General features: G+C 44.1%; 1 protein-coding gene across 1 annotated transcript in view; it reads left to right on the top strand.

Annotated features, from left to right (window-relative positions):
- The window catches only part of LOC119218307 (zeta-sarcoglycan), a 217,066-nt gene that overhangs the window by 154,282 nt on the left and 36,154 nt on the right, over window positions 1-26,630 (top strand). The window contains exon 4 of the mRNA XM_037472630.2: window positions 14,780-14,867. Within this exon, the coding sequence (XP_037328527.2) occupies window positions 14,780-14,867 (88 nt within the window). The remainder of the gene's footprint in view (window positions 1-14,779; window positions 14,868-26,630) is intronic.

Raw genomic sequence — 26,630 nt, 5'->3', positions numbered from 1 at the left:
GGTGTGATATTAAAAATCCATAATGAATATCGGAGACACAATGAAAAGACAAAAAATTAAAAGCCGCAGTAATTGAAAAAACAGTCCTCTCATCCACATTCTTTACTGCTTCAAGAAAGACTTGAAAAGATGCGAGGACGCCATAACTTTATTTTGGCTGCTTGTCAGTTTTAGATTCATTACTCCCTCTGTCTGCCGCGTACTTTCACTCTCTCTCCTCCGGGGGACCCGAGCTAGCCCAAAACCTCTCCACCTCCGGATCCGTCGTGGACTAGCAAAGAGTTCTAGTGCAACATCAGCCCGTTCCCGTGTTGATTTTAGCTCTTTTGCACGCGGTAAAGCGCGTGGCGTGGAAGTGACTGAGCGGATGCAGGCCGTGCCGTGGGCTGTGACTCGGGGCACAGCGTGCTCGTGGGTTGTGCAGAGACGTCGCGTTGCTCTGTGCTTGCAAACTCTCTCTCTCTCTCTCTCTCTCAAACAACAATAGCAGCTCATTCTGTTGGTTCGACTTTCCATTCTTGCCCGATGTTTGCGCTAAAAGGAAAAAATGCCCCGCAGTCCAACTGTCAAGCCCACTTGATCTTAATTGGATGTCACCTGGGGGCGCTTTCCTCTCCCAATGATGTATTGTCTTTGTTCAGGTTTTTAGTTCAGCGGTGGATTCGACGGCCTTGTTGGAAATACCTTCCATGTAATAAATTCCCAAGATGTCTCTTTTGCATACTGTCGACAGGAAGTCCAACGTTTGTTTGGAAAGGCACGTGGCATTCGGTGGGTGTGATTTTCCACATGAAGAGTTTCTAACAGTGGGAGTCTCAGATACTATTTCATTCAACAAATAAGAATACTTGACTGAGTGTCTGTGGATGAGCATATTACCAGATTTGTTTTGGGGATGGTTCCCATTGGGAGCAGCTGAGATACAGCTACACATATACTCTGATCCTGGGATTTTTATGTCTACTCTTTCTACAAATAAATGCAGTTCATTACAGGCAATAAGAAATATTTGACATGTTTTACTTGATGCATTAGTTTATTATGAAAATATATTGCTAAGCAGACACTAATTATCCCTTACTTAGTTCTTATATTCTTTGATCTTGAAGAAGACGTAGCTTCACCTGATGAACATATATATAAATATAAGATTGATGCTAAGACCAATTCACTCATTTTCATAAGAAACTCTTAGCTTGTGATGCTTTTTAAAAGATCATCTGTTGGACGTCCTTTATTTCTATATATATATATAACATAAGCTGCTGCTTTTCCCCCCCCCCCTTCCCTATCAACACGCCAGTCACCAGTCTACATAGAAGAACACTCAACACGGAGCATCTTCAAGTCCAACAAATGTAAAGTGCGTTTGATTTAAACAGCACGTCACCTCGAGCGGGTGGCGCTCGCTACGTTCAAATTTCTCCAGCCTTCAGCCTGTGGCAAGAAGGAATGACTCAGACGTGCTGTCGGTAGGAGTAAGCGTCGACGTCAAAAGATGAGAGCCCCACCGAGCAGACGTATGCAGAGGGCTTGTCAGATCTACGCTTCCTCCAACACCCCCCCCCCCCACCCCCCCGAAATATTAAAAAAAGATATCAGATAAAAACCCAGAGCCGCGAGTGAAGTTAGATTGGAATATAATAGAAAAAAAAAGAAGAAAGAGAAGTTTGACTGAGAGAGGTTTGGAAAGGTTAGCGGGCCAGAAGAAGCTGTGGTTGTTTAATCGCTTCCCCGGAAGCGAGGATAAAGTCATCACTTTATAACTCAACTCTGAGCTGGAGAGCAGAGTGTAGCTCAGCATGTGGGCGCCTATGTGTGCATGGCTGTCTGCATGGCAAAATGTCCCAAATGCCTTAGCGTCCGGTTTAGGGTTCTCCAGTGCGTGTGTGTGTGTGTGTGTGTGCGCGCGTGTGTCAGACGTCTTCCCGACAAAGTCTTCATTAACATTTAACAGCATCTTTCAGAATGTCAAGAGAATGAAAGCCACACTGGCCCTGGAAGGGAGAGAGGAAAGGAGACAGAATTAATAAGAATATCAATCCCTCGTTCCAAAAGATCATCCGTCCCCCCCCCCCCCCCCGCCCCCCCCTCAAGCTTCTGTCTCAGAGGTCACAACATCCCAAAGCCACCACTAATGCCTCGTCACTAAACCTGACTGTAGAAAAAGGGCTTGTCATGCCTGGCCGTGGTGGATCGAAACCATTTGGATCATTCTCTCATTAACCTTTTAAAACCCAACTCTTTTTTATTTATTTTTGAAAGAATCCATAATCCAAATGATTCCCCCTGCCTTCCCGTTGACCAACCGGTGCACAGGTAGATTTCAAGAAGACGCGTCTCCACCCCAAAAAACCCCCCCCGATCCGCATCACCTTTTTTTTTTTAGTTTCATGCACCAAATTGAAAGTTTAAACATGAATAGATTCCCTGCAGTGTGGACTGCCTCAGAGTTAGCGCGTGTGTTATTGATGCAAATCCCTCCCAACACCGGGCACCGCACTCTTTTACAGGAGGTAATGCAGCTCGTTACAGTTGGGCTGTTTTTCTCAAGCTGTCGGGGGGGGAATTTCATGTCAGAGAAAATAGCGGTGCATAATTCATTACTCGGCGCTTGTGCTTCGTTGCTTCATTCAGCTCCTGTTATTTGAACCTGTACGTTTGTACTGCCTTTTTTTTTTTTTAAAAACCGCCCCATGGGGATGCCCGCGAGATGATAAGCCCTCCTTAATAATCCATTTTAAAAAAAAGCAATACCTCCCCCCCCCTCGAACGCCTCACCTCTCCTGTAACTAATCCTGGCTCCAGGCGGTACATTCCTCCACAGCCATAAAGGCTGCATAGCTGGCATAAAGACAGCAGTAACCATTGAGCACAGGGCCATCAGCTGTGTTGCCAGCACCTCATTTGACTTCTGATTTAGTGAACTACACACGGGGTCGTTGGTGGTTGGCCGGGTTTCTTCTTCTTGTTTGGTGCAGGTACGTTTTGCACTTTGTCACCTCGCCTCAAAGTCTCCCCCCCGTGAGTTTGGCTCAGTGTCGCTCCAGTTCTTCTTTCCACAAACATGCTTCAGAATGAATATAGAAGCCGCGATTTAAAACAAAAGAGATGAGAAGGAAAGGAGGCTTTAAAGAGTTCCCTCTGTAGATTAAAGTTTCAACACCCATCCCGATCCTTTCTATCCGTGCAGTAATTGGCATGATGATCAGGCGAGCAGATAGCTTTGTGGTTGACAAATTTATCTTTTAGCCCTCAGCTAGTTTCAGTAATAGCATCAGTGGGAAAATGAGGCCCTATATTAGGTGAGGGGACAGTCCAGAAGATATCAGTTTAATTCCACAGGCAGAGCCGTGCATTCACTGGCGTGTTAAAGCATTTGTTCAATGTAATCACCATGTCAAATTAAGTGAGTAGAATATATATGTGTGTGTCTGTGTGTGTGTGTGTGTGTTTGCACTTGGGTGCCTGCACGTAGGGGAAGAAGCGAGAGCGAAAGAGATGATTGGCAGCCGTGATTTCCAGAAGTGAGCCTGCCTCGCAAGACCACAAAATGGCAGAGGAGATCCTGATCTTGTATTCTATTACTCTACGAGACATTGCAGGATTGGCGATGACATTGGAAACCTTACATGGGGGCAAGTTGGGTGGGGGGGGGGGGGGGTGGTGTCACACGGCACACAGACATCGTTGCGACATGTTCATGTCAACACAAAAAAAAGATAATTGAAATGTTAACTGGGTGTAGTGTGGATTTTATCGTCCCGGGGGTGTCAGGCCCGTGGGCTTGGGAGCCCCCCCCCCCCCCCCCCCCCAGGTGCCGTCGTCCAACAAGATGCACTTGCCCCTTGTGCAGTGCAGAGCCTCTTTGTTACGCAGACATATTCCTCCTTTGTGGTGAGGCCAATGTGCAGTACATTAGTACATTCTGTATTGAAAGTGCATATAGTTTGGGCTGAAAAACTCACACTTAACAAAAAATTCCCTCAAGCTCACGCCTCGTCCTTGCCGATGTTCTGTATGCGCGCGTTGTTTCCATGGGAACCGTCGCAATCCACTGTGGGAATTTAATTATGGTCGGACATTTGAATTAATTAACTAGACGGGAGTATGGCATTACACCGCTCTGGCCTTATGACATTAAACACACACTCACACACACACACACATGCTCGCACAGACACACCAGCTTGCACTGAGAAGACACACAGATTAGATTTAATTACCAGTGTGGAGATCATTGGAACAATGCGGTTCAGCCTTAATTACATATTGTACTCTTCCCCTCAATGTCTGTGTGTGTGTGTGTGTGTGTGTGTGTGTGTGTGTGTGTGTGTGTGTGTGTGTGTGTGTGTGTGTGTGTGTGTGTGTGTGTGTGTGTGTGTGTGTGTGTGTGTGTGTGTGTGTGGTTGTGAGAAAAAGTCCAAGACGAAATAAGAGACAGCGCTGCAAGGGAGTCGCATGAACATGAGTGCCAAGTAAGCAGGTTTCTTTTTCTGCTGTTGTTGTGAAACATCCATATAATGGCAAATCTTACTTCTTATATAACTCGGCTAAAAAAAGACAAGCAGTTGGAATGCATGTTTCACCTCAAACTAACCAAATACCTGTGTTTTGGATGTGAAACTGAGAGATTATAGTGTACCGCTTCAAAAAGGGATGGTGGCACAATGTGTCACAATGTCGTGTTTCAGCTGGCAATCTCAAGATTGTCCACGGAAGGCGGGTCTAAGAACAAGAAAATGTGTGACATACAATTTAGCCAATCAGCATCTGTGCTCTTTACTTCCTCCAGAAGAGCACAGATTTCATCGCTTTAGACCAACCTCGGATGTTGAAATGAACGTCATGCACGGCTTTTGATTTTTCTTTCACAATTGCACAAACAGACAAGAAACGGTAAGCATTGGAGTGTATGTGGGTCTCGCGGTGTGTTGGAGGGAGGATGTGGACACCATATTGCCCACACAAGGTATAGTTCTTGTAGATTGCTCTCTGCCTTTATCACAAGACTCCAGAGACACCACAAAACTGGAGACCGAGCCAACTGGAAAATACCAGTCATACCAGTCACCCTCTGCATGTAGGTGCTGTTTGGGGCGAAATGGCCTACAGCACTTGGACAGCCTGCCCCTCGTACCTTAAATTACCGAGAACAGCACTCTTCAAACACATACTGTACGTGTTGGCGGTGTTAAGGAGTAAGGCTCTCGTGACAAAGAGGTCCATTTTCTCTGGGGCCAGCACATTAGCCCAGCTCTGCATGTGACACTGAAACAATCCCAGCGCTGTACTCAGAGCTGAGGTGACAACTGAGGAGTATCTTTTCCCAGAAGGTGTCGCAGCCAGGCTCAACTGTAGAACAGAACATCACATGGAAAATTAGGAAGCATTGCTCCGAATATGATGTTAGCCTGCCAGGAAACTGGCAATGTCTACGTAGATAAAAAAAGTAATCTCAATTTACTACAAGCCTTAAGGTGGATCTGAAGCGCATGTTTCAATAGAAGGGCTTCCATCGATCTAAATCAGAAGAACAGCTCTTTGACTCCCAGGCAACAGAGTATTGACATACAAAAGAAAAGCTCAGATCATCATCTCATAAATGATGACTACATGACCAAATGGCACCACTTTCAGAGAAACAGTAAAAGTAAAGTAAGTAACAGAGCCGAGGGAACAAAGAGGGTTCACTGAGCACTGCAGGGAGATCAAAGCGAGATATAACAAGGACGTAAATAAGCACGGGGTCTTAAGTTGCTTTCCAAGTTAATTGAAGAGAAGACAGTTGAAAGAGACCAAGGAAAAAGTAAGTACGAAAAGGACATAAAAAGAAAGAGGAGGGAGGTGTGCTTTCATTATTTCTTTTGTGCTGGAGATGTCGCATCCGGGATGTTTTTCTACCTCGTCTTGGTCCCATGCTTCCACACAAGAAAAAGCCTCAGGGAAGTGAATTCATATATACACGTCTGTCACCAGTGAAAAGCCTTTCCTCCCTTCCTCCATCATTGGGCACCAGTTGTTACTGTTAATATACTGTTTTTTTTATTAGATAATGTAATTTATCTCAGTGTGCCCTGTCTATCTTATCCCGTTGGTTGGGTTAGTTCTGCCTTTCCACTCAGAAAGAAAATCAGTAATTGATGTGTATTTGACTGTGTGTGTGTGTGTGTATCATTCCAACGCCGTTCACATCTGTCTGTGCACTTTAAACCCCACACATTTAGACCAACAGCTGCCAACATCTCTCTGGTCTGTTGGTATAAACTGACGTCATGTTCACCACACATTTCCAACGTTGGGTAGGAGCCATTCTCAATCCTTATACCTCCATCGTGTCTCAAGCCTCGGATCAATTCCCACTCTCCTCGCATCTCCGTCAACGATTCCCATGCCCCCATTTTGCGCAATATTTTACCATCAAGAGAATCCACTTCCTCCCCCCCCATGTCCCGTCCTTGTAAACCATTTTCAGTAATTGTGGAGGCAGCTTCTCGACTGGGGATTTCATCACATGGCTGAGAGCTGCCACGAGATGCCAACGTCAGGAAATCCCAGCAATGAGACACTGACAGAGCACAAGACATTCTGAACCGCTAACAAAAAAAAAACAAGCCCAAGCGGCCAAAGGACCTTTGAATAAAGCGTCAACAACAAGTTGCCTCAGACAAAAAAAAACCTCGCTGTTGCGCCCCTCGATTATCTCCATGCAGATAGGGATGCATTCAGGCAAACGCTGCACTGCTGCTTTCTGCGTCCTCCTCCTCCTCCTCCTCCTCCACCTCTTCATTTTGTTTTTGTCCTTCCTTTTCACTACAGCTGTTTGGGATGTAGATCAGGTTTGAAACCCATAACCTTGAGGCAAAAGATAAACCAGTGCATCCTTGTGTTATATTTCCCCAAGCAGCAATAACTGTGATCTAGATTAGTTGTGGACTCCGCAGCCTTTAGGCAAGTAATAGACCAGTAATGTAAGTGGTATTTATCCGGGCTACCTATGATCTGTCTTGCTTTGATAGGATGGATAGTCCTGACTCTGCGGAGGTGACAAGGTTAAAGATTCTGTGCGACCATTCCAGGAAAGACACAGATATGCGCGCACACACTGTCGCCCATGCACGCCTGACTTCAGTGCAAATGGAAAAGGATGTGTCCTAATCCCCAGGGGAATTGGATGGAGAAGTGCGGGAAGAGTAAGGAAACAGCAGGAAGCAAGGGCAACAAAACACTTGTAAAGATGTTTCCAATTTCAAATTGTCATTATATATCTGGCCTGCAAGCCAACAAAAGCAACAGTGATGAGTGAGAAATGAAATAAAATAGGTAAATCAAGGTAGGTGTAGTGTTTTTAAGTATGCATGAGGCTGTAAGTCAGTGTGTGTGTGTTTGTGTGTGGGGAGGGGGGTGGAGGGGGGTGTCACAAACTGCACCTGATCAATAATCTGTTAGCAGCCAGGCCCGTCTGCATATGCAGGTGTAAGTAGACACATGCACACACATTAAGACAACGTTTTGCTTGTTACACAAAGCGCAGTCTGCTTACACACGTACACAAAATCCCTCTTTCTCCAGAGTTAACTTATTTCTCTTTCACCTCAAGTATTTTTTTTTTACCACCGGGGGAATATTTCAAGGCAAATGGAGCATTGCAACTTTTATCTGCTCCGCCATGCTCTCGTCCTCTGTCCCCTCCACTTATCTCCTCTCCTCTCGACCACGCCACAGGACACAGAAAACGTGCCATGATGTGACCATTGCCGTTCCTTTCATGTTGATTTGGTGGCTCTGCATGTGTGTGTCTGCATACGTGGGATGTTGTATCTCCACACGTGATGATGACCTTGTGCCTCTGAAGGCGAGTGGGTGGAGTAGCACGTGTTTGAGCACGTATTCCTGTATCATAAGCATGGATTAGTTCAGTTTAGTTTCACTTTCACCAAGGTCCTAGAGTGCATCATTCTGATTCAGCGCTTTCTCCGCACTGCTTTGCCATTGACTTCACTTTGTTCACCAGAAATGTATACACAAGTTGAATTTTACTGAGAACCAGTCAGCACATTTTAGACCAATTAACAGCTATGAGTCCATTTCAGACCGCTGCTGGTCGGGTCTCACATTGCATTCTGGCCCTGTGCGTTCCGCCTCTTTGGTCTCCACACTGACTGTTTACCAGCAATCAACAAGAGCATGGTCAAACACGATTGGTCAATATTACACAGACTACAAACAGGAGCCTGAGCGCTTTGTGATGTCAACATCTTGTCCCGTTGTCCCTATAAATCCAACATGGTCATGCATAATCTGTTTAGCGAGTGTGTTTGTGAAAAGCAGAACATGAGACAATGAATTAAGAAGTGAGTCAGACTGCGACCGCATACTTTTAAAATGCCTGCATGCCACCCACAGCCGCTTTAACCTCATCAATTCGGCGATGTTGTCGTGCTCTCCCTGTCACTCTGCTGCACTCGCCTAATTGGATCCTTCAGGCCACCTGTCAGCCACACCCTCCTCATCAGCTCGATCCCTCTCACCTCAGTATTTAAAGGCCAGGCTCTCGCCTGCTGCTCGACCCTTCAAAGCACCTGTCAGGCCGAGGTTCCGGTTTCCGACCCGACGTGTTAAAATTTTATTTCTCATTGTATCTATAACCCCTCAGGTGGGAAGGTGTTTGTAAAACGTCATTGCAGGGAAAGGTTGTCTTTTTTTGCCAATGTTTCAGATGTGGAAACAAATAAGACAAATACAACAATTTGTTGGGTGCCACCCGCCCCTTGCTGCCATTTATCACACATTTAGAGGGTAGCTGATGCATATGTCCTCAATATATCTTTATTTTCCAAAACGGCATTAAGAATAGTAGAAAATATTGGGCATAAATAATAAACAACAATAGTGATTTGTCCAACGTCAATCTGGCCCAGCTGTTTTCTTCGAGCTGTGCGGCTCGGTTGGCTTCTCCCTTAAAGCACCGCGCGCTATCAGGGTGGAGCAGAAAGCTTCGTGAACGAGTCTATCTCTAAAACAAATGTCCTGCGGTTTATCCTCCGCTGCCTTGCATCTCTGTCTCGCCCCCCCCCCGCCTCGTTTTAAGATGTATCACTCTGCGACCCTGAAGCCGGGAGGTCCCAGCTTACCCCTGCTAGGCCCCGCCCACGTCTCTCAACCTTTCTACCTTTCTGTATCTGTTGCCACCTTTTTCCCCCCCTTTCGGTAAAAAACCAATCTGTCTGCAGTCTTGTATAATAGATTTGTCCACTCAGTAAACTTTCCAGGAACAAAAGCTGCCATTTGGAATACCAATTGGGTGGTCAAAGGTCACTATGACCTCACAAAACGTTACTCACAAACCACTCATGAATCCATACGCTTAATTGTCTTATAGTATATTTTGATGTGATGGATGTGGATGCAAACTGTTGAGTGGTTGGTGAAGGGATCCAACCGCAAGCTGCTAATTCTACTTTAGTCAACGCTCTTGGCTTAAGTAGGCAATCTTTATATAGATCGTAAAGTATAGCCTCTTTCTGCATGGTTTTACAAAAACATAGTACCACTCAATGAAAACTTGGCTGAATCATGAAGTCATCACCCGGGATGTGTGAAAAGACAGCGAATAATTCCTCCTCTAGCTGGAGAGATTAATGGTTTTTCTGTTTGTGTCTGGAGATTTGCAAATAGGACACACCTGTGCTCCAAGTAGAAGCTTAATCTGCTCTATATGTAAATATAAAAAGCATGATGTGTGTGGCAGATATGCACGCTGCACAAACGCTGCACACACAAACCAGCCATAGAATTCTTTCTTGGAGATAAAAAAAAAAAGAATAAATAAAACTCAATAAGCAATTTCCTCACACAAAAGCAGGATGCTCAAATATAGAAGGCTGTGCTGACTTTCTGCTCAATCCGTTTCTATGAGGGATCAGATGCACCACTTGTGATACTTTGTGTCTTGTGCAGATCAGTCTGCTTTTCTTTTAGCGTGTAAAGGGATAAGCCTATATGAAAATACTCCAATTATCTTTCTGGACGAAAAAAAAAGGGGGGGGGGGGGGGAACATACACCGTCTTGCTGAAACTTGTTAAGCAGCAGGCGCAGCAAGCTTAACAATTATGTCACGTCAGTGTCTGGATTCAGACCTGAGACCACCACCCAAAATAACAAACATCTTGACCTCAATATTCTTGACTGCAATGAAGCCCTCACCAGTTAATAATGCATCCTACTTAATCATTTCAGGACAGACTTGCTTTAGCTTTTGGATTTCAAATTGGTATGAGCTTAAGAAAGCAAAAGTAGTGGCTCAAAAAGGTACATGGATTCAAATTGAATCAACTTTGAATATATTAAATATTAGACATCGCATGGTTGAATTCGTCAGCTGGATGGAACTCCATTCTAAATGCTTTTGTAAAGAAACCAATATACATACTTGATGTTAAGCAATGCAATCAAGCCGTACCACAACTGGTGTTTACTGGCAACAAAAAGCTCAAACTATCGCCATCATTTACACAAAGCCCTGCTCTTCGATAGTATGTATGGACCTAGAAGTTTTACAACACGCACATTCAAATACAAATCTGACGTGACATCACCGGCTCCGGCTCATGCCTGCTGATTTAAAGCCTGGAATCAATTTCAAAACTGTTGACACAGGGCTTGAAAAAGGACATCGATAACATGTTAAATAGATGACAAGGCTCCTGAGAGCAGACCAAGACCCTTGAACATATTAAATCCAAGAACCAAGAGAGCTACGTTATTATCAAACCCTGCTTTATTTAGGACAATTTCTTGTTACATGTCCGTAGGGACTGAAAACAACAAATTAGCAAAGCGCACCAAAAAAACCTATCACTTATTTTACAGTCCTTGCTAATTAGGGGAATTAAAGTCATGATAGGAATGCAGGGACGCCGTGGGAACTCGCCTAACAGCTTTCCTTTATCACTCCCTTTGTTTGACTCATTCACTAATTTTCTGTACCAATCAATCGTCTCTGTCTCGTCATTGTTGTGCTCCTTCTTAGAAGCAGAGAAATATCGATAGTGGTATGACTTACTTTAATCCTCTCCCCAAAAAGCCAAAGCTTTATATCCCCGTTCAAAAGTGAGGGCTACACAGTCTAGATATTTAGTCTTTTTAGGTATTCAGTGGTTCTACTTCCTACTGAGTATGAAAATCAAGTTGTTGAGATTGATGTTCCTTATAACGCATCGCATTGCCATGTCGAAAAATAATGTGACAACACGAAATGATGCTGCTCTGTAACTGATGTTGCAAGGACCGAGTTCTGTCAAACATTGCCTCCAAGTGGCCGAGAAAACCGCTTTAACGTGTGAGACTTCATCGTTGAAGATACTCTTTCTTTCTTTAGCAGAGCGGTAGACGAGGTGTTAGTCACAGAGGAAGGAGGAGAATAAACCAGACCGTCCATGGAAGGCTGAAAGCTTTCTGCGAAATTGATCCCCGCAGTATCCCCAGCACGTCCGTGCCTTTTAGGCACGAGGGGGACAGACCCGCATGTGAGACGGAAAATGACGGACGTACAATCAGGTGAGCTGAAAGCAGTTATTAGGCTGATGGCAGAGATGAAGCAGCTGAATGCATCTTGTGTGAGGCTTGAGTGCATTGCCTTTGAGACGACGAGACGGGGAGCTGAAAGCTGTCATTAGAGTGATGACCAAACACAAATAACCAATCACGTCACTTATGAACCTTCACTCCGGGGGCCCGTCCAAGCTGCCAGGCAGTCGGCCGGCTTGGTGAGACAGGTGAGCCCGAGAGCCGTTATCAGGACCCATCTGTACTGGTGGCTGGGGGCTGGGATGATGAGTTACCAGTCCGCAGCTTATTATTACCTGACTAATTACGCTGGCCACCTTCAGGCTGGCAGGCCTCTGCCTGTATTTATAATCAAAGTGGAATTAAACTATTAAGTGGATTAATAGTGCTGTGGTGCGCGTTGCGTCGGCTACAAGAGAGAGAGAGAGAGCGCCCTGCGTGGGACTTTAAGTGTATTTATTTGCGCCTGTCCGGGCCTTTTTTTTTTTTTTTTTTACGCGCGATGAGAGGAGATTTATGAGCGAGACTCTGGAAACAATCGCTGCAGGGACGGCGAGCGGGAGAGGGAGATAAACAGAGGAGGCAGCGCGGCACAAAGCAAACATCACCGGTGATGTATGGCACGCGTGAGCTAATGCGCTCACCCGTCCCTGTTTTGATTTAGTTAAACAGTGTCTAGTTATCCGTCCAGCGCCGCCACCCTGTGTACATCTCACACGGCGAGGACTTGGGTTTTCCACTGGGGCATCAGAGCAGAGGGAGCCTCATTTCTGCTTTTCCAAACAACTGTTAAACACCTTTGTCCTCCCATGTTGTTGAATAGTTCATATTGCATTAGATCATGCCAGTACTTCATTTTGCAAATAACAATTCGGTCTGCTAGTACAGTGTAAACAATTAGTATTCATTATCTTGACAAAGTAATTGTTATGTGCTTTCAGAATAGTTTAGAATATATATATATATTTTATCATTTTTCTATTAATAAACACAGTAAATTTCTCATTGGGCTTACATGAATTGACTCATGGCGGCCTGAGGAAATTTCTGTCTGCAGACTGAATTAGAAATATATCACTGAAATGCATTTATTTATAAATTGTGTGTGAAAAAGCTGCAGGGTGCTTTCGTACAGTGCGGCGTTCGACGTTGAGGCTTACCTGAGGGGGGGGGACTTATCTGAAATCATTGTAAGCCTGCCACTAATTGCCCACAGCGAGATTGGTCTGCCGTCATCGAAAGAGAGCGTGTGTGTGTGTGTGTGTGTGTGTGTGTGCGCGCACGTGTCAGACTGCAGTGATGGGGTGTGACCGGCAGCACAAAGTGGCAGCACCATGGATATCGGTGGTATTGGTCCATGTCGATGCGAAGGAAGGAAAACGAGACGCAAGCCTTTCCCTCACGCGCACGATCACACAGACAAACGCACTTCAGCCTTATCTCCGATTGAATTCATGACGTCATCCAATGGATTCATGCCTAGGAGACATGAAACATTTAAAGCACCATCCTACCAAGGGGGAAAAAAAAAAATACTTCTTCAGTATGAGTTCAAAAGGATGAACTTCAAACTAACAGAATGAGAACACATCAAACTGCACCCGTACCGCACAGAGGTTTAGAGCCGTGATGGTGAGAAATGAAGCTTTCGATGTTACTGAAAAGCAGATGAACAGGTTTTCATACGCAGCTGTATTTTTGTATTGCTGATGTACAGATGGATTTGGATTGTATGGACTGTTTCTTTATTTGTGTAAAAAAAAAAAAAATGTCCGTCGTACCCAGCACATGAGCTTTATTTCCAAAGTGTCACTTGGCAGTGAATGCGGCGCACTTGAGGACGACGGCTTTCAGCCTCGAGTCGTCAAACAACGACGTCTGATTGTCTCTCATCGCGGGGGTCCACCCGTCAGCTGCTCAGCGCGATGACGCTTTGAACCTCGGTGGTTTCCACGGTGACCGTTAACGGCAGTCTACTGGCAGAACAGAAGAGCCGCTACCGTGACATCGTTTAGCACTTAAGCGCCACCAGTCCCACGATTGGTCTTTTCGCATAAAACACACATTAGCAGCTGTTTAATATGCAGTCATTATTTACAACCTTTTATTTGCACGTATTTGCATGTCAGTGCTTAATCAAATAAGATTCACCAACTGTGGTCCCGCTCTAAATGAACGGGATGAGGCCCGTCCACGCACACACTGCCCATTGAGCTGGAATGATCGCGAGCGCATTACATCCGCCATGCTTTACAAAGCGTTTTAACAGAGTGGAAAGATAACATAGTGAAAAGCTATCATACGCCCCGTTGACAAGGATTCACCCCGGCATACACGCGCCGGGAAGCGGATGAGAGCGGCGCTGCACAATAAACCACCAATGTGGAGCGCCACATTTGTTTTTGGGGCCAGCGCGCGCATGTGTGTGTGTACACCCCCCTCACGATGGCTGTTTGTGTGTGTGTGTGTGTGTGTGTGTGTGTGTGTGTGTGTGTGTGTGTTCACACGTTTGTGTGTGCTATTGGTCTTCGTTTTTTTGTCTCGACCCGCATAAGCAGACCCCCAAAAGGAGAGGGGAACACGGAGAGAGAGGAGATGGAGAGGAAGGAAGGAGAGGATTTTTTCAACGGGTCAACGACTTTCCAATTTCAACACAATTCTCATTCAGACCACAATGCAGCAAGATGTTGATTTGGGGAAATCAACAGAGAAATTGTGGCACCTATTAGGCATTAATATAGTGCCGCAAAAAAAGCAATTTACAACAAAAGGGAAAGAGTAAAAAGAAAAGGATGACCGGACCGGTTGGTAGGTGGTAGACAGACAGAGAGATGCAGTGAAATATAAACTAAAGTGGGAGACACAGGGTGAGAATTCATGGCATCACGGATCCACTGAACGTAAACCGGCGCGGGCCCGGTCAGGGACACGCTCACCCTTGTATTTAGCTCAGTTGTGTTGAGGATAATCGTCCTTTGTGCTCACACACGAAAACACACTGGCAGACAGGATGTTGCGTTCAATGGATTATTCAGATTTAGATGCAGATTAAGTCAAGTGTGAAGTGACGCACTCTCTCCCCAAGATCTGGGGCCACATGGGATGTGCGGGTCAATGCTCTTTTGGCGAGGATGGGGCCACGGTGGGGACAAAGAAATGTGCCCCTCACGGTGGTTTTAATCATCTTTGTCCCTCTTCCCATCTCTTTAGGACAGTCCACTGATCCTCCAGTCAGCCAGAAATGTGACTGTCAATGCCAGGAATGGTCAGGGACAACTGACCGGTCAGCTAACCGTGGGTAAGACACACACACAAACACACACACACACACCGTACAAATTTGCAGTAAACGTTTTCTTTAAAAGCAACGTCCAAACCACATAACTTTTCCAGGACAGTCACTTAAATTGCTTTGTTTCTGCTTAAACCCCTAAATGCATTTTACCGACATCTTTTTACCAGAGTAAATGCTGCATTTTTCTCAGTGAGGCTGACAGCTGAGGCTGTTTTCTCAACCAGATCGTTTTTCAAAGCTGTCATTGGGTTAGTGAGGGGCCGGTGTTTTAAGATGTCACTCAGATTACATATAGCGTGTGTATCGTCATGTATTATTATAGGGCTCAATAAATAGAAAACCAAATTGTAAGAACACAATACAAATATGTTTAAGTCATCAGATCAAAAGTTACACGTCAAAATCCCCCAAAGTTGGAAATAGCTTTGCATTGGATGGTTTAGTGAATTCCACTGAGGTTTTGAAGTTTTTAGTTTTATAATATTGTTTCATAAAAATCTTTGGGACTCATTAGTTGAAATGAAACTTTATACCGGTATCATAATACTAAAACAACATATTTACTGATTTACACCCCAAGTGAATTCTGTGGCTGAAGAAGTAATCACAAACAAGAGAAAGCCCTCATTTCACTTGTAACAAAGCCAGTCCAAAATGTTTTTGCTTGAAAAAAGGTGGATTAGCAGCGGTTAAAACTCAAAATCAGAATCAAGCACAGGGCCCACAACAAAAGTCTATGTCGTGAAAGGAATCATTTCAGCTGCCAGTTTCAAAAAAACATAAGGGACCAAATTCATGTCTGATCACAACACTAGCAGAGAGATTTTTGTTATGGACGACGTCGTTCTGATCAGAGCCAGCAGCTTCCAGCGATTGGCTGACGGGACCAGATGGCGGGATCGTGTGGTCGGTGCCTGTGAGTGAGTTGCTGATGGTTTATGAGGGCAATGGTTGGAGTGCTACTGTGAGTAGGTTAAACATAAAAGGGAGTTAGCTGTGAGCCTGTGTCCGGCGCTTCCCTGGCTTGTTGTATTAAGTTCAGCAGCCTCTGAACACGCCGCAGGGTCTGACATTTTTCGGCTTTCATTTGTCACAGGAGGAACCCTCTCAGCAGCCATGCTGCCATGTCATCTACTCCCTCAGAACACGGGAACATTTGGGTTAGCGCCGTAGTGAGTTTATCATCCATTGCTGGCTTCATTCTTGACTGTAGAGAGATTGAAAAATGTGCTTGTTCTGCGATGGATTCCTGTCTGAACCCCAAAAATCAGTTCAGTCATTTTCTCATTCAATTCATGAGGAAGCGTGTCCAAGTGTTTAACTGGTACTGTACATTAGCAATAAGATAAAGTGCTTTTATCAAAAACATTCTTTTTCACGAATAGGTTATTCACTTTTAAGGAATTTGCTTTGAATTGGTTTAAATATTCCAAGTAAAGAACATAAATACAGAGCAGAAATGTACCCAGACTCTTTAAGTGAGGTGGGCTTTTAGCACCATGTGGATTTGTGTTGATGTGGTGCACTTGAGTAAGACTCTCACACACACACACACACACACAGGGGAAACGCGACCAGAGACCCATCAGTTGGAGAATAATGCCAGTCGGGGTGGGTTATATCACATGGTAATCTCCAAAAAGAGAAATGTGAAAGACCAGAGCCGTTAAGCGTTAGCCGTTAATAATGGACGGGTTCTTAAAAGTTAATTTTTCCCAAGGACAGTTCTAAAACAGTTTGTCTCGTTTGTGGTGATAATTAAAAGCTTTTGGAATATGTGTAAAATATCCCTAGTGCAATGCATACAGTTGGTTGAAACGGGTGGTTAATGGAAACTGCTCCTTCCCGTTAGCTTTTACATGCTAACACACACAGTACCAGTCAAGTATGGACACATTTCTCATTCAATTCAATCAGAAACTGTGTCCAAACTTTTGACTGGCACTTTTCTTTCACTTTCTCAAGTAAAGCACTTTCCCATTCTTGCACGAGTGGTCCTCACATTGCTGTCAGATAATGGAGGTATTAGCAGACCTTCATAATGTGTTGCGTCATTGTTGTCTTTAATAGCTTTGCCCTCCCTCGTGTCACATTGATGCTCTCTAAAGAAACCAAGTGGTCGGTTATCCTTCCCCTTTGGTTTGCAGGAAACTGCCATAAAGACCTTACTCCTCCTTATTGATGCCGTCAGTAACACTTTCAGATGTGATTTGTAGAGCCATAAAACCTTGCCACTGTGTGACTGGCTATTGGAACGTGTGGTTGCATTTGGAAATTAAACACAACATGCATCAAATAATCAATGTACTTCAACTAAGCACTTTTTTGGTACTGAAAACATTTGCATATTTAGAGTGCATTATCCCCTTTCCATCCGGCTCATTGAATTGTTACGGAAATAAAAGAAGTAAAACAAATCTGTCTCCATGTATCGATCGAGAACGTCAGCAACGTCAGAAAACAAGCACACTCATTGGCTTATTTTGTTGGAAATGAAGCCATCAATCCCTGGATCCACCTTCAGGGGGCTTCGGAGTTTGTAGTAGGATATTAAACACCCCCCTGCGTCCCCTGGTGAATGGTCATTTCAGGTGGGAGGCTTTTCTCCACTACCACTACCTCAACATAGAGATATTCATCACCTGTAGGCTGGCCAGGTACTTTCCACACACACACACACACACACTTCCAGCTCTTCTAAGGTTTGAAATCCCTGACAGGTCACCTCCTGCTGTTTAACCCCCCCCAAAGCTGCTTTCCTCACCCAGAGAAGCGATTTAGTGCTCGTGTGTGTCTGTGTGCCTGTCCGTCCATAGCTCGGAGAAACCTTATAAGACTGTGTGTTGGGACAAACTATAGGAGCTGAAGGGTGTGTGTGTGTGTGTGCGTGTGTGTGATCTCTGGTGAAGTCAGACATGGAGACATGCTCTAGTGACTGTACACATGCTGTTACGCTACCTAGATGCTCAAGTGTTTTGGTGATTCTCCCTTTGAGTCACACATTAATGCACACACACTGTAAACAAGACACACACACACAGGTCCTTACCATCTGTCACACACTCACATTCTCACACATCAGCCACATCTTTGGGTGGAGATTTCCCAGACACACACACACACACACACAAAAGACCTCAGCGGCGGTCTGGTGGGATGCACTGCAGAAGAATGGATCTTCCTGAGGGCCTTCGTATGTTGGGTACCGGAAACCTGCTGCTGCCTCTTGATGCCTTTGTGTTGACGCAGTAGCACATTTGACACGCACACAAATAGAAAAACACACACACACTCCTCCCCGCTCTCTTTCTTCAGTATTCTCACGAGGACATACGGAAGACCTGAAAGTAAGACGGTTGATCCTCCTCACGAGACACTTAGCACAAGTTCCACCTGAATAAACCCCTCATTAGAGTTCACCTCTTGATCTAGTGGTAGAGCAGCAGCAGCTGGTCCTGCAGCGTGCGTAACGGGAACACAACACGGCCAGTTGTATGGAACGCATCCACCTACCACATCCAGGGTTTACTGTGGAAAGAGTTCATTCCAGCCACACAGAAACAGAGGAAAGAGAGAGAGAGAGACGGCAGTGTGTTAAAAGCTCTTAATCTGGTACAAAAAAAGATCAATATACTATTTTAAGGTTTTTCAGGTCAAAACGATTAATTAGATCAAATTAAAATAGATCTATATACATGTTTTTGTTAGGGAGACAGCTTGAAAAGCCCACCTCACCTGCCGGGTAAATGTTGGCTGTGGCAGGTGACAGTTTCAGGTCACCTGCCACCACGGGGTTTTCCTCATATTTAGACAATAGATAACATTATTTTGCACAAAAAAAAAGCAATTCCCAAATTAGAACGGGTAGATCCAAATAGGATCTGCGTTGATGGATTGGCTGCTACACCTGCCAGGGTGACCGAAGAAAAAAAGGAATATAATATGAGGCCCTGCTGATGGATGTTGATTTTTTTTTAGTAGCTTCCGAGCCGGAAAACCAGCTCTCCTTTGTGATGATTAAAGTGACTTGTTTAGGGAGTGTGTGTCACACCTTTCCACTTTCCTCTAGGCCTCTGTTTACCTTGTGTCCCCCTAAGGGGCCCATCTATCAACAGAGAGGGTCTGAGTAGCCTACATGTGTTAGCCTTGACCCCCCCCCCCCCCCTCCCCCCTCCCCCCTTCCCAGTTTTATTGCTCTCTCTCCTTCCTTCATCCCCCTCATTCCTCCTCCAATCCCCTCCTTGGCTGTCAGCTCGTTAATGTGAGTGAGAACCTGTCATCTTTGTCTTCTGAATGGCCGACCATAAAGATGATGAGTGAACTTGGAGTTTTGAAGGCATTCCCTCCCGCCCGCCCGCCCGCCCGCCCTCGCCGCCCGCCTCGGCGATGATGCCTCAGCGTCAGAGGCGGTGCGGTCACTGGGAAAAACTGCCGCATGCTGTGCGATTATTACCGTGACAGGAGAAAGGAATTTCCTCGTTTTAGGTCTCATGCGAATTCACCTCTCGAAAGGACATTCTCCAAAGCTTCCTCTGGTCTGGAGCGACGTCATGCACATGTGCAGTCTAGCGCCACACAGTGGACACAGGAGGTGGTGGGCTGTTTTGCGAAGCATAACTTACAGCGTCCCACTTCCACTTGCAGGCGTGTTGCAGTACCCTCCACCCGTTTGTCGCTACTTGCAGCTTTCATTTTAATAGGTAAATGTCTGCTTTGCAAACGTCTGCTTTTACTGTATAGAAGGCAAAGGAAACAACCCCCCCCCCCCTTTACAGGTGAAGATGCACAGCGAGATATTGATAAAGGCTTAAACCAATCAGCTCATTTCCCACACACAGCTGCTTCACCTGTGTGTCTGTCGTTACAGTGGGTAAAGTGTTGGTGTTCTCGCTGTCTTATTGACTTTTCATTTTTACTAAGTGCACGGTGCTGATAATGAAGCCCGGTCTCCTCTAGCAGGAGAGGCATCGCTGGGACTCATTACCCTTGTGTATGAGTGTGTTATTTTAATGGGGACAGTTTATTTTTATTTTATATAAATATATATATAAAAGTGTGTAGAGTGTAGAAGCCAATTTTATTAGTATTTTGCAGGCGCTTGTGGATGATTCTGCACACAGTACATTTTCAAATAAGAATTGGGAGGTGAAAGACAAAGGGTCGTACCTCAAACACGCCATTAAAGCAACAACTCCAACTTTTAAAAACGACTTTCAACACTTAACCTTTCCCTCGCTCCCTCCTTTTTCCCTTTTCCTAATATTTTGCTTCTTATCCTCTCTTTCTTCATCCTGTTTTTACCTTCCACTGCCCCCTTTTTTAATCACGCTTGGAACTCGTCTCTTATTAAACCAATGAATTCTACACTGACCTTGTTACCTTCTCGTATACTCAGGCTTTACTTCGTTATCTCTACCTTCTTACACTAATTGTGTTCCCTTTTATCTCGGAGGAATCAGTCACTTCATTTCTTGGGCAATCGGCCCGATGTAGCTCGGAAAGCGCATTATCAAAGCAGCGACATTAAGGGACTGAAAGGCAAAGGCCAAGAAGAGTAATAGATGGTCACTGATTTCTGGTAAAAGTGGAGTGGAGCAGGAGAAGGTCCGTCATCTGTTGGGCTGGGAATCGGCACTCCAAACCTCTGTAACAAGCCAGTACCAACTGCATCAAAGTACATACATTGAGGGCATACAAAGTACTGACTCATTTACATAATGGGCACATAATGAAGTAGAAACAAACAGTGATCAATCAGTCACCAATTGATAACGGTATCACTTTAGGGTACCACTATTTCTACGGGTACCCCTATTTGCTTATGCACAGCTCTGCTCGTGTGTTTTTGCCGATAAGAGGTTTCGTGGGTGGATTCGTGGATTTCTATCCGTAGAAATGTAAGAATGTAGCGATTGTAATCCCATTCTGTTCTCACCCATCAGAAACACGCCGTGGCTCTGGCACTTAAACAGTCGAATGTCTGCTAAAATTGTTTTCTGATTAGTGTGCGGAGTGAGTACTTCCATAAAGTTCAATTGTTCCATTACACTAAGTCTAATTATGAATCTACATCTTTGCAAAATCCCCCCTCTGAGAAACAAATGATGTACATAACAATCCTATTTCGCGGTGATCACATTTTCAGCTGGAGTGAGATCTTCCCGGCTTGATTTGGCTCGCTGAGAATCACGGAGATACTTGGTGGTCGTTTTATCTCCGCGCCTCATCCAATCAGCGGAGCTCAGACGGCACGTCCTCCTCATTTTATTTTGCCTCTGTGATCAAATCAATGGTTTTAATGAGGCAATTAAAAACACATAGAACTGAGCATTAACAAACCGGGATAAACTTAAAGGGTCACCGAGGACTCAATAAAAGGCATGGATTTACTGCTATTGTCGTCATTTATACTTATGATTGCACTTTAATTGCACTTAGGCTAATTGTCTGTACACGGCTTTGGCTGCATTACGGCAGATGGGCCTGTTCACGTGCGGCTATGTTTGCCCGCGAGGAACGGGTTTAATGGACCACGTGAAGTAATCCGTCTCCACCGGTGAACCACGGGCTCCACGCCGTTGGCTGACGGTTGGACACAATAATTGATTGACACATCTTAAGCATGAGAATTCCTTCCTTCAGGTAGAGAGCGTTTCCGCACATGCGTTGCCTCTTTTAATGGAGCAGGTTGGGAATCGAACCACTTTCATGTGGATTGGGGTTGATTTTTTTTTTAAAGATATTTCACGCGTCCTATTAAAAAAACAGTTGAGTCATGGACTCAAAATAACAGACAGATGGGAAGTCATGGTGCAACTCGCCTATAGAGGCATAAATAAATGTGTTTGTGAAAATATGTAGTGTTGTTTTATTGGATTGCATTATGTTGTAAGACCTCCCCTTATTTTGTCGAATGGTTTTATATTTTGATTTAATTATAACTGAATGAACGTTTCAAAAGCTACACCATTATGTTTACTGTGTACGCATTAGGTGGGGGTTACACGGCTGTGCAATAACCATCTGTTTTTTTTTTCCTGTGTTTAATAAAATCACAAAAAGAAGTCAAAGAAGAACACCGTCTCCTTCAGGCAATAAGGACAACTTTATGTGCCTTTATGAGCATGGGATGTTTATTGCATGGATAGCAGAACACATCCCTTTAATGGTTTGCCATAAAACAATGTACTGTCAGTCTTCCTCGCCTCCCAGGTAGGAACAAAGGTGGTTGGGTTCTTACATTTGCAACCAAACTGCCCCAAAGGCAAATCCAAAGGGTTTTTTATTAGTATGTCCTGCTAGAAATATTATTACAACCAATAATATTGCAAGCTGTCAAAATGCGTTCTGTGGGGCAAACAAACAATGTCTATTAGCGTTGCATTGTCTATGTGAAAGAAAACATGAATAATTCAGAGTGCGCCGTGGTTGAAGAATGTGCCCCAAGGTCAGAGCAGTGACTCAGTATTCCTCCAGGCGCGTTTAGAGAGCAAACATTTATAACTGTGTGCATTTTAGATAAAAGGCTAGAAGGCCCAATCACTGCCTTCCAGACTCTCACTCAATGTGCACCACCTCATTCCCCGAGGCACTTCTGCCTTGTAACTTTTACATTGTACGAACTGGGCTGATATCCCCAGGGAGGGTGTATCTGCAAATAGTGGAATATGTAAAGTCACTCTTTTTAATTTCAAGTTTCCGGCTAATAGAAGAGTGCAAGGAACATTTATGCAGTAAGTGAAGTCACACATCATCTGTGCTCTGCAGAAGCCATTTGATGCCCACAAGCCGCTCCTGTAGGTCCACACTCGGCTTTTATTGCAAACAGAAAAGATCAATTAATAAAGTATCTGTCACGGCTCACTAACTCGTATGTAGATGCAAGATGTTTTATCTCCTGCTGCTTACGTTTGCTATGACTTCAGGATGTTCATCCGATTACCAGAAGCATGTACAGTACCAGTCGAATGTTTGGACACACTTTCTCATTGTGTGGAATGAGAAAGTGTGTCCCAACTTTTGACTGGCATTGTGAGTCATAGCAAAGCCTGGAAGGTCAGATACAACTTGGCCATAAGTTCTAGAACTTAATCCTCTACTATGCATGTGTTTAATTTCCTTTTAATGTCTTTTTTCTGAGTTCATGTCATAGTATAAGAGGATCGTGTGTGGTTCAGCAAAGTAATCCCATAGTTTCTAACGTAAAAAGGTAATTGAATTAAATGTAGCATAACATATAAGGTTTTCATTGAAAGTAGGTTTTCAAATGGCAAAACATCACTACTGTAATTAGCGGGCTATGGAGCACACCTGTATTTAGAAGGAAGAAAAAAAAAATCTGTGCATATAAAAGCCGCACCTGTCTATAAGCCGCAGGTGTCCACATTGTAACGTGTACACAGAAGGATGATACACAGAAAGAGTTTTTTATTTTCAATCACCAGGAAAAAAGGATTTTTCAAACCTGCAGAAACACTGCAGAAAAACGGCGGTGGTTTCCCCCAACGGCGTAACCATGGTTTTTGACATTGGGCGGGGGGGGGGGGGGGGGGGGGTCCAAATGAATACCCTTCCCCATAATAGTTTTTTATAGCGGGCATTGGGCTGGTGTGGGCAGGTATGGTGTAACAGTGATCCAGCGTGTTCTCCTCTCTAGTTGGACATTTAATAAATTGTTTGTACTTAAGAAGTTCATGGCCGAGTTTCCTTTGTCAAAGTCCCGAAGGACAATAACCAAAGAGTCCGGGTTGGTCCGTATCTGGTGTAAATGTAATGTAAACACCAACCAGGAAGAATGAAGCCAACTCACAGGGGGGGGGGGGTAAAAGGGTTTACACTTGATGATAAAAGATTCCAGAGCAGCAGAACAGTGTTTTTGGAAAGGAGAACATATATTATACATATTTTCTGCTGTATATTGGGTGGAGGAAGATGAATATTTTCTCAATGTTTGGGGGGGACACACGACCCCCCGAAAGAATGCGTGGTCCCACCCTTGTGTTCACCCAGTCTTCAACAACATTTTCAAGTTGGGGCCATCTGCTTTTATTCCTTTTCATGTCACTTCATGCCGAGTGTTTGAATATGATGCGCGTTAGCCCCTAAAAAAACGATCCATTAGCTGCATAAGCCGCAGGGTTCAAAGCGGGGGGGGGGGAGGTGGCGGCTCATAGTCCGGTGTCTGTGTGAACGCTAACAGAGGTTATTTGCTTGGGTTTTGGGGCTTTAATCTGCGTATTTACGTGTGGAGCTGCATGCCACAACCTTTACCTGTCTCCTCGTCTTCCCTCCATCACACGGCCCCTTACTCCAGAGATCAGGTTGATTAATGCAGATGACAAACAGCGCTCATTTGTCTCTTCCCCTGTCTCCTTCCATCCTCCCTTACCATATTAATGACTGTAATCAACTCAAAACAAATGATTTGTTGTCCCTCGGTGCATGAATCTAACCTTCCCACCTGTTGACAAAATCAAAAGTTGAATTAGGAGGAGCATTTTTACTCAGCATGTCCCGCTATTCCATTTCAAACATTTTTATGGTCTTCTTTATGTGTATTTGGACAGACGCCTTGAGGAGATTAAAGGCGTGTTGTGGGTTTGATGTTCGGAAACACAATGACACGGCAACCTTCTTGTTTCCTGCTGTTGCATCACTGCCATGCTGTTTACTTTCAAGTGGACAAACCGAGTGAAACATGCTCTGCAGCACTTATCTACCAAAGTTACAGTGGCTCCAGTCAACTCATGTTCAGTTAGTTGGTTCATAAGTTTTTTCTGTGTGTGTGTGTGTGTGTGTGTTGTGCGTCTGATGGATGGGGGAAGGCGGTGGTTGACGTTCTGACCGCGAGCCACTCTCTTGTTTCTGATGTCTGCAATGCGACACACGCGTGGCCTGAAGCCTTATTTTCTAAAGCTGTAGTTAGCAATAGCGTGGCAGCTGAATGCAATGTGTTTTTTGTCGGTGCAATATGCAAATACCAGGGTCTAAAAGTAATGGAAACAACTCAATTTACTGCAATTTTATACACCAACACTTACTACACAAGTCTGAGTCTACGGTTCATACTGTGGGCTATTTTACTGTTATAAAAGTACGCATTTAACAAATGTCAGGGAGAAAACTTCCCAAGACATACATGTTAAGTATTGGAGTAAGAACACATTGTCTAATAAATGAGAAAGAAATCATTTATATTAAAAAATAATGTTTTTTTGCAAGTTTTTAAGAGAAATAAATGCAATTCTCTGCATTACACAGTCAAATGGTACTACAGTGGCAAAAAATGCCAGTAAAGACTCTTTTGGGGGACTAGTCCGCACAATGTGGCTCATCAAGTGATCACACGTGTTCACTTAAAAGAAAAATAGGTTTTGTGAGGAAAACATCATCATGTATGTTACTGATGTGGTTTTGTTCAGCACAATAATCTCCACAAAAACCAGCCTTCATCAGCTGTGTGGCATGAATCCAATCCTGTGTCAACCCTGAACCCTCAGGGACTTAACTGACGTCACTTGGTAGATGGATTTGTGAGAGTCTGTGAGGGAATTTAGAAAAACGGATCATTTTCAAAATAGTGAACATAAAAAAAAAAAAAACATTTTGTGCACTTGACTATAGATGTTTGCTTTGGGATGCCATACTCCTTCACCCTGATGAAGCAATGCTTTTTTTAATTTGTCGGTGTCCTTGCTCAATTGCAAGGTCGCACAAACTAGTCATAAAATTCATGCACAACAATTTACTAATGAAATGTCATCTATTACAAAAGAGGACGGATATAAACATTCCATTCAACGTTTCATTACAGTTTCCACATATGCGTCATGTGGTTTTCTCAATTCACCCTTTAGGAACATTTTCCCCTGCAGATCACAAGGAGCCCAGTGGGCTTTTGAATACTTATTGCATTTGACATTCTAGACAGGAGAGGAACTGACAAGCATATCAGCTTGACTCACTCTACAGAATGCTCATCTTAATCCTCTGGTGAGCCGCTTCATGTTTGAATAACTAATCAGGAAGTTTAGTGAGTGAATTCCAGTGAAGCCAATGTGATTAACCTGACATGGAAACATGTTTGTCATTGGCTTGTACAGGTTAGCTCTAAAAATACAACAAAAGGCACAACACATTTTCTCCACCTCTAACATCCATGTTGTTGAACATTGCAATGACGTTTTGCAATGATATTTTACAAAATATCTAAAAGTGTTTTACTAATCTCACATTTTCATTTTGCAACTAAAAGTTTTTCTTTCTTTAGACTGAATCTTATATATAATTGAGAAATAATTTCCGAAAGTCTGTATTTTAGACACCTTGCTTTAATTGCATTTTGCAAAACTACACACATGTGATCATCTCCCCTGCTGTCCTCGTGCACTTTGCTCTCAGCTCTCCACCATGTTAACGGCTGCGTTTGAGGTGCAAACTCTCTCCCCACGTTTAGGCACCACGGCCTTCTGGGGACACGGGGTAGATGTTGATATCGAAGTAGCCTAGCAGCTAGCTCAGCATAGCAGCTAGTGGTCCGACTGTAACTCACCCACAAGTAAACAAAGTTGCGTTTATTGCGTTTTTTTTATCCCATTAATCTCGGCCACAGCAATCGCATCAATTAACACATTAACTTTTTACTACTTTTTACATTGTAAAATGATATACAAGATGAGCACAGTCACAGTATTGTTTTCTGTCCGTTCCCAAAATATAAACAGTTTCTGCTTTATTGCTTTTGAATGCATTGTCATTAATAAACAC

The sequence above is a fragment of the Pungitius pungitius genome, chromosome 9 (assembly GCF_949316345.1).
Source record: "Pungitius pungitius chromosome 9, fPunPun2.1, whole genome shotgun sequence".
NCBI classification, from domain to species: Eukaryota; Metazoa; Chordata; class Actinopteri; order Perciformes; family Gasterosteidae; genus Pungitius; species Pungitius pungitius.
Note: the sequence above shows the minus strand (reverse complement) of the source record. Positions and strands in the feature narration are given on the sequence as shown.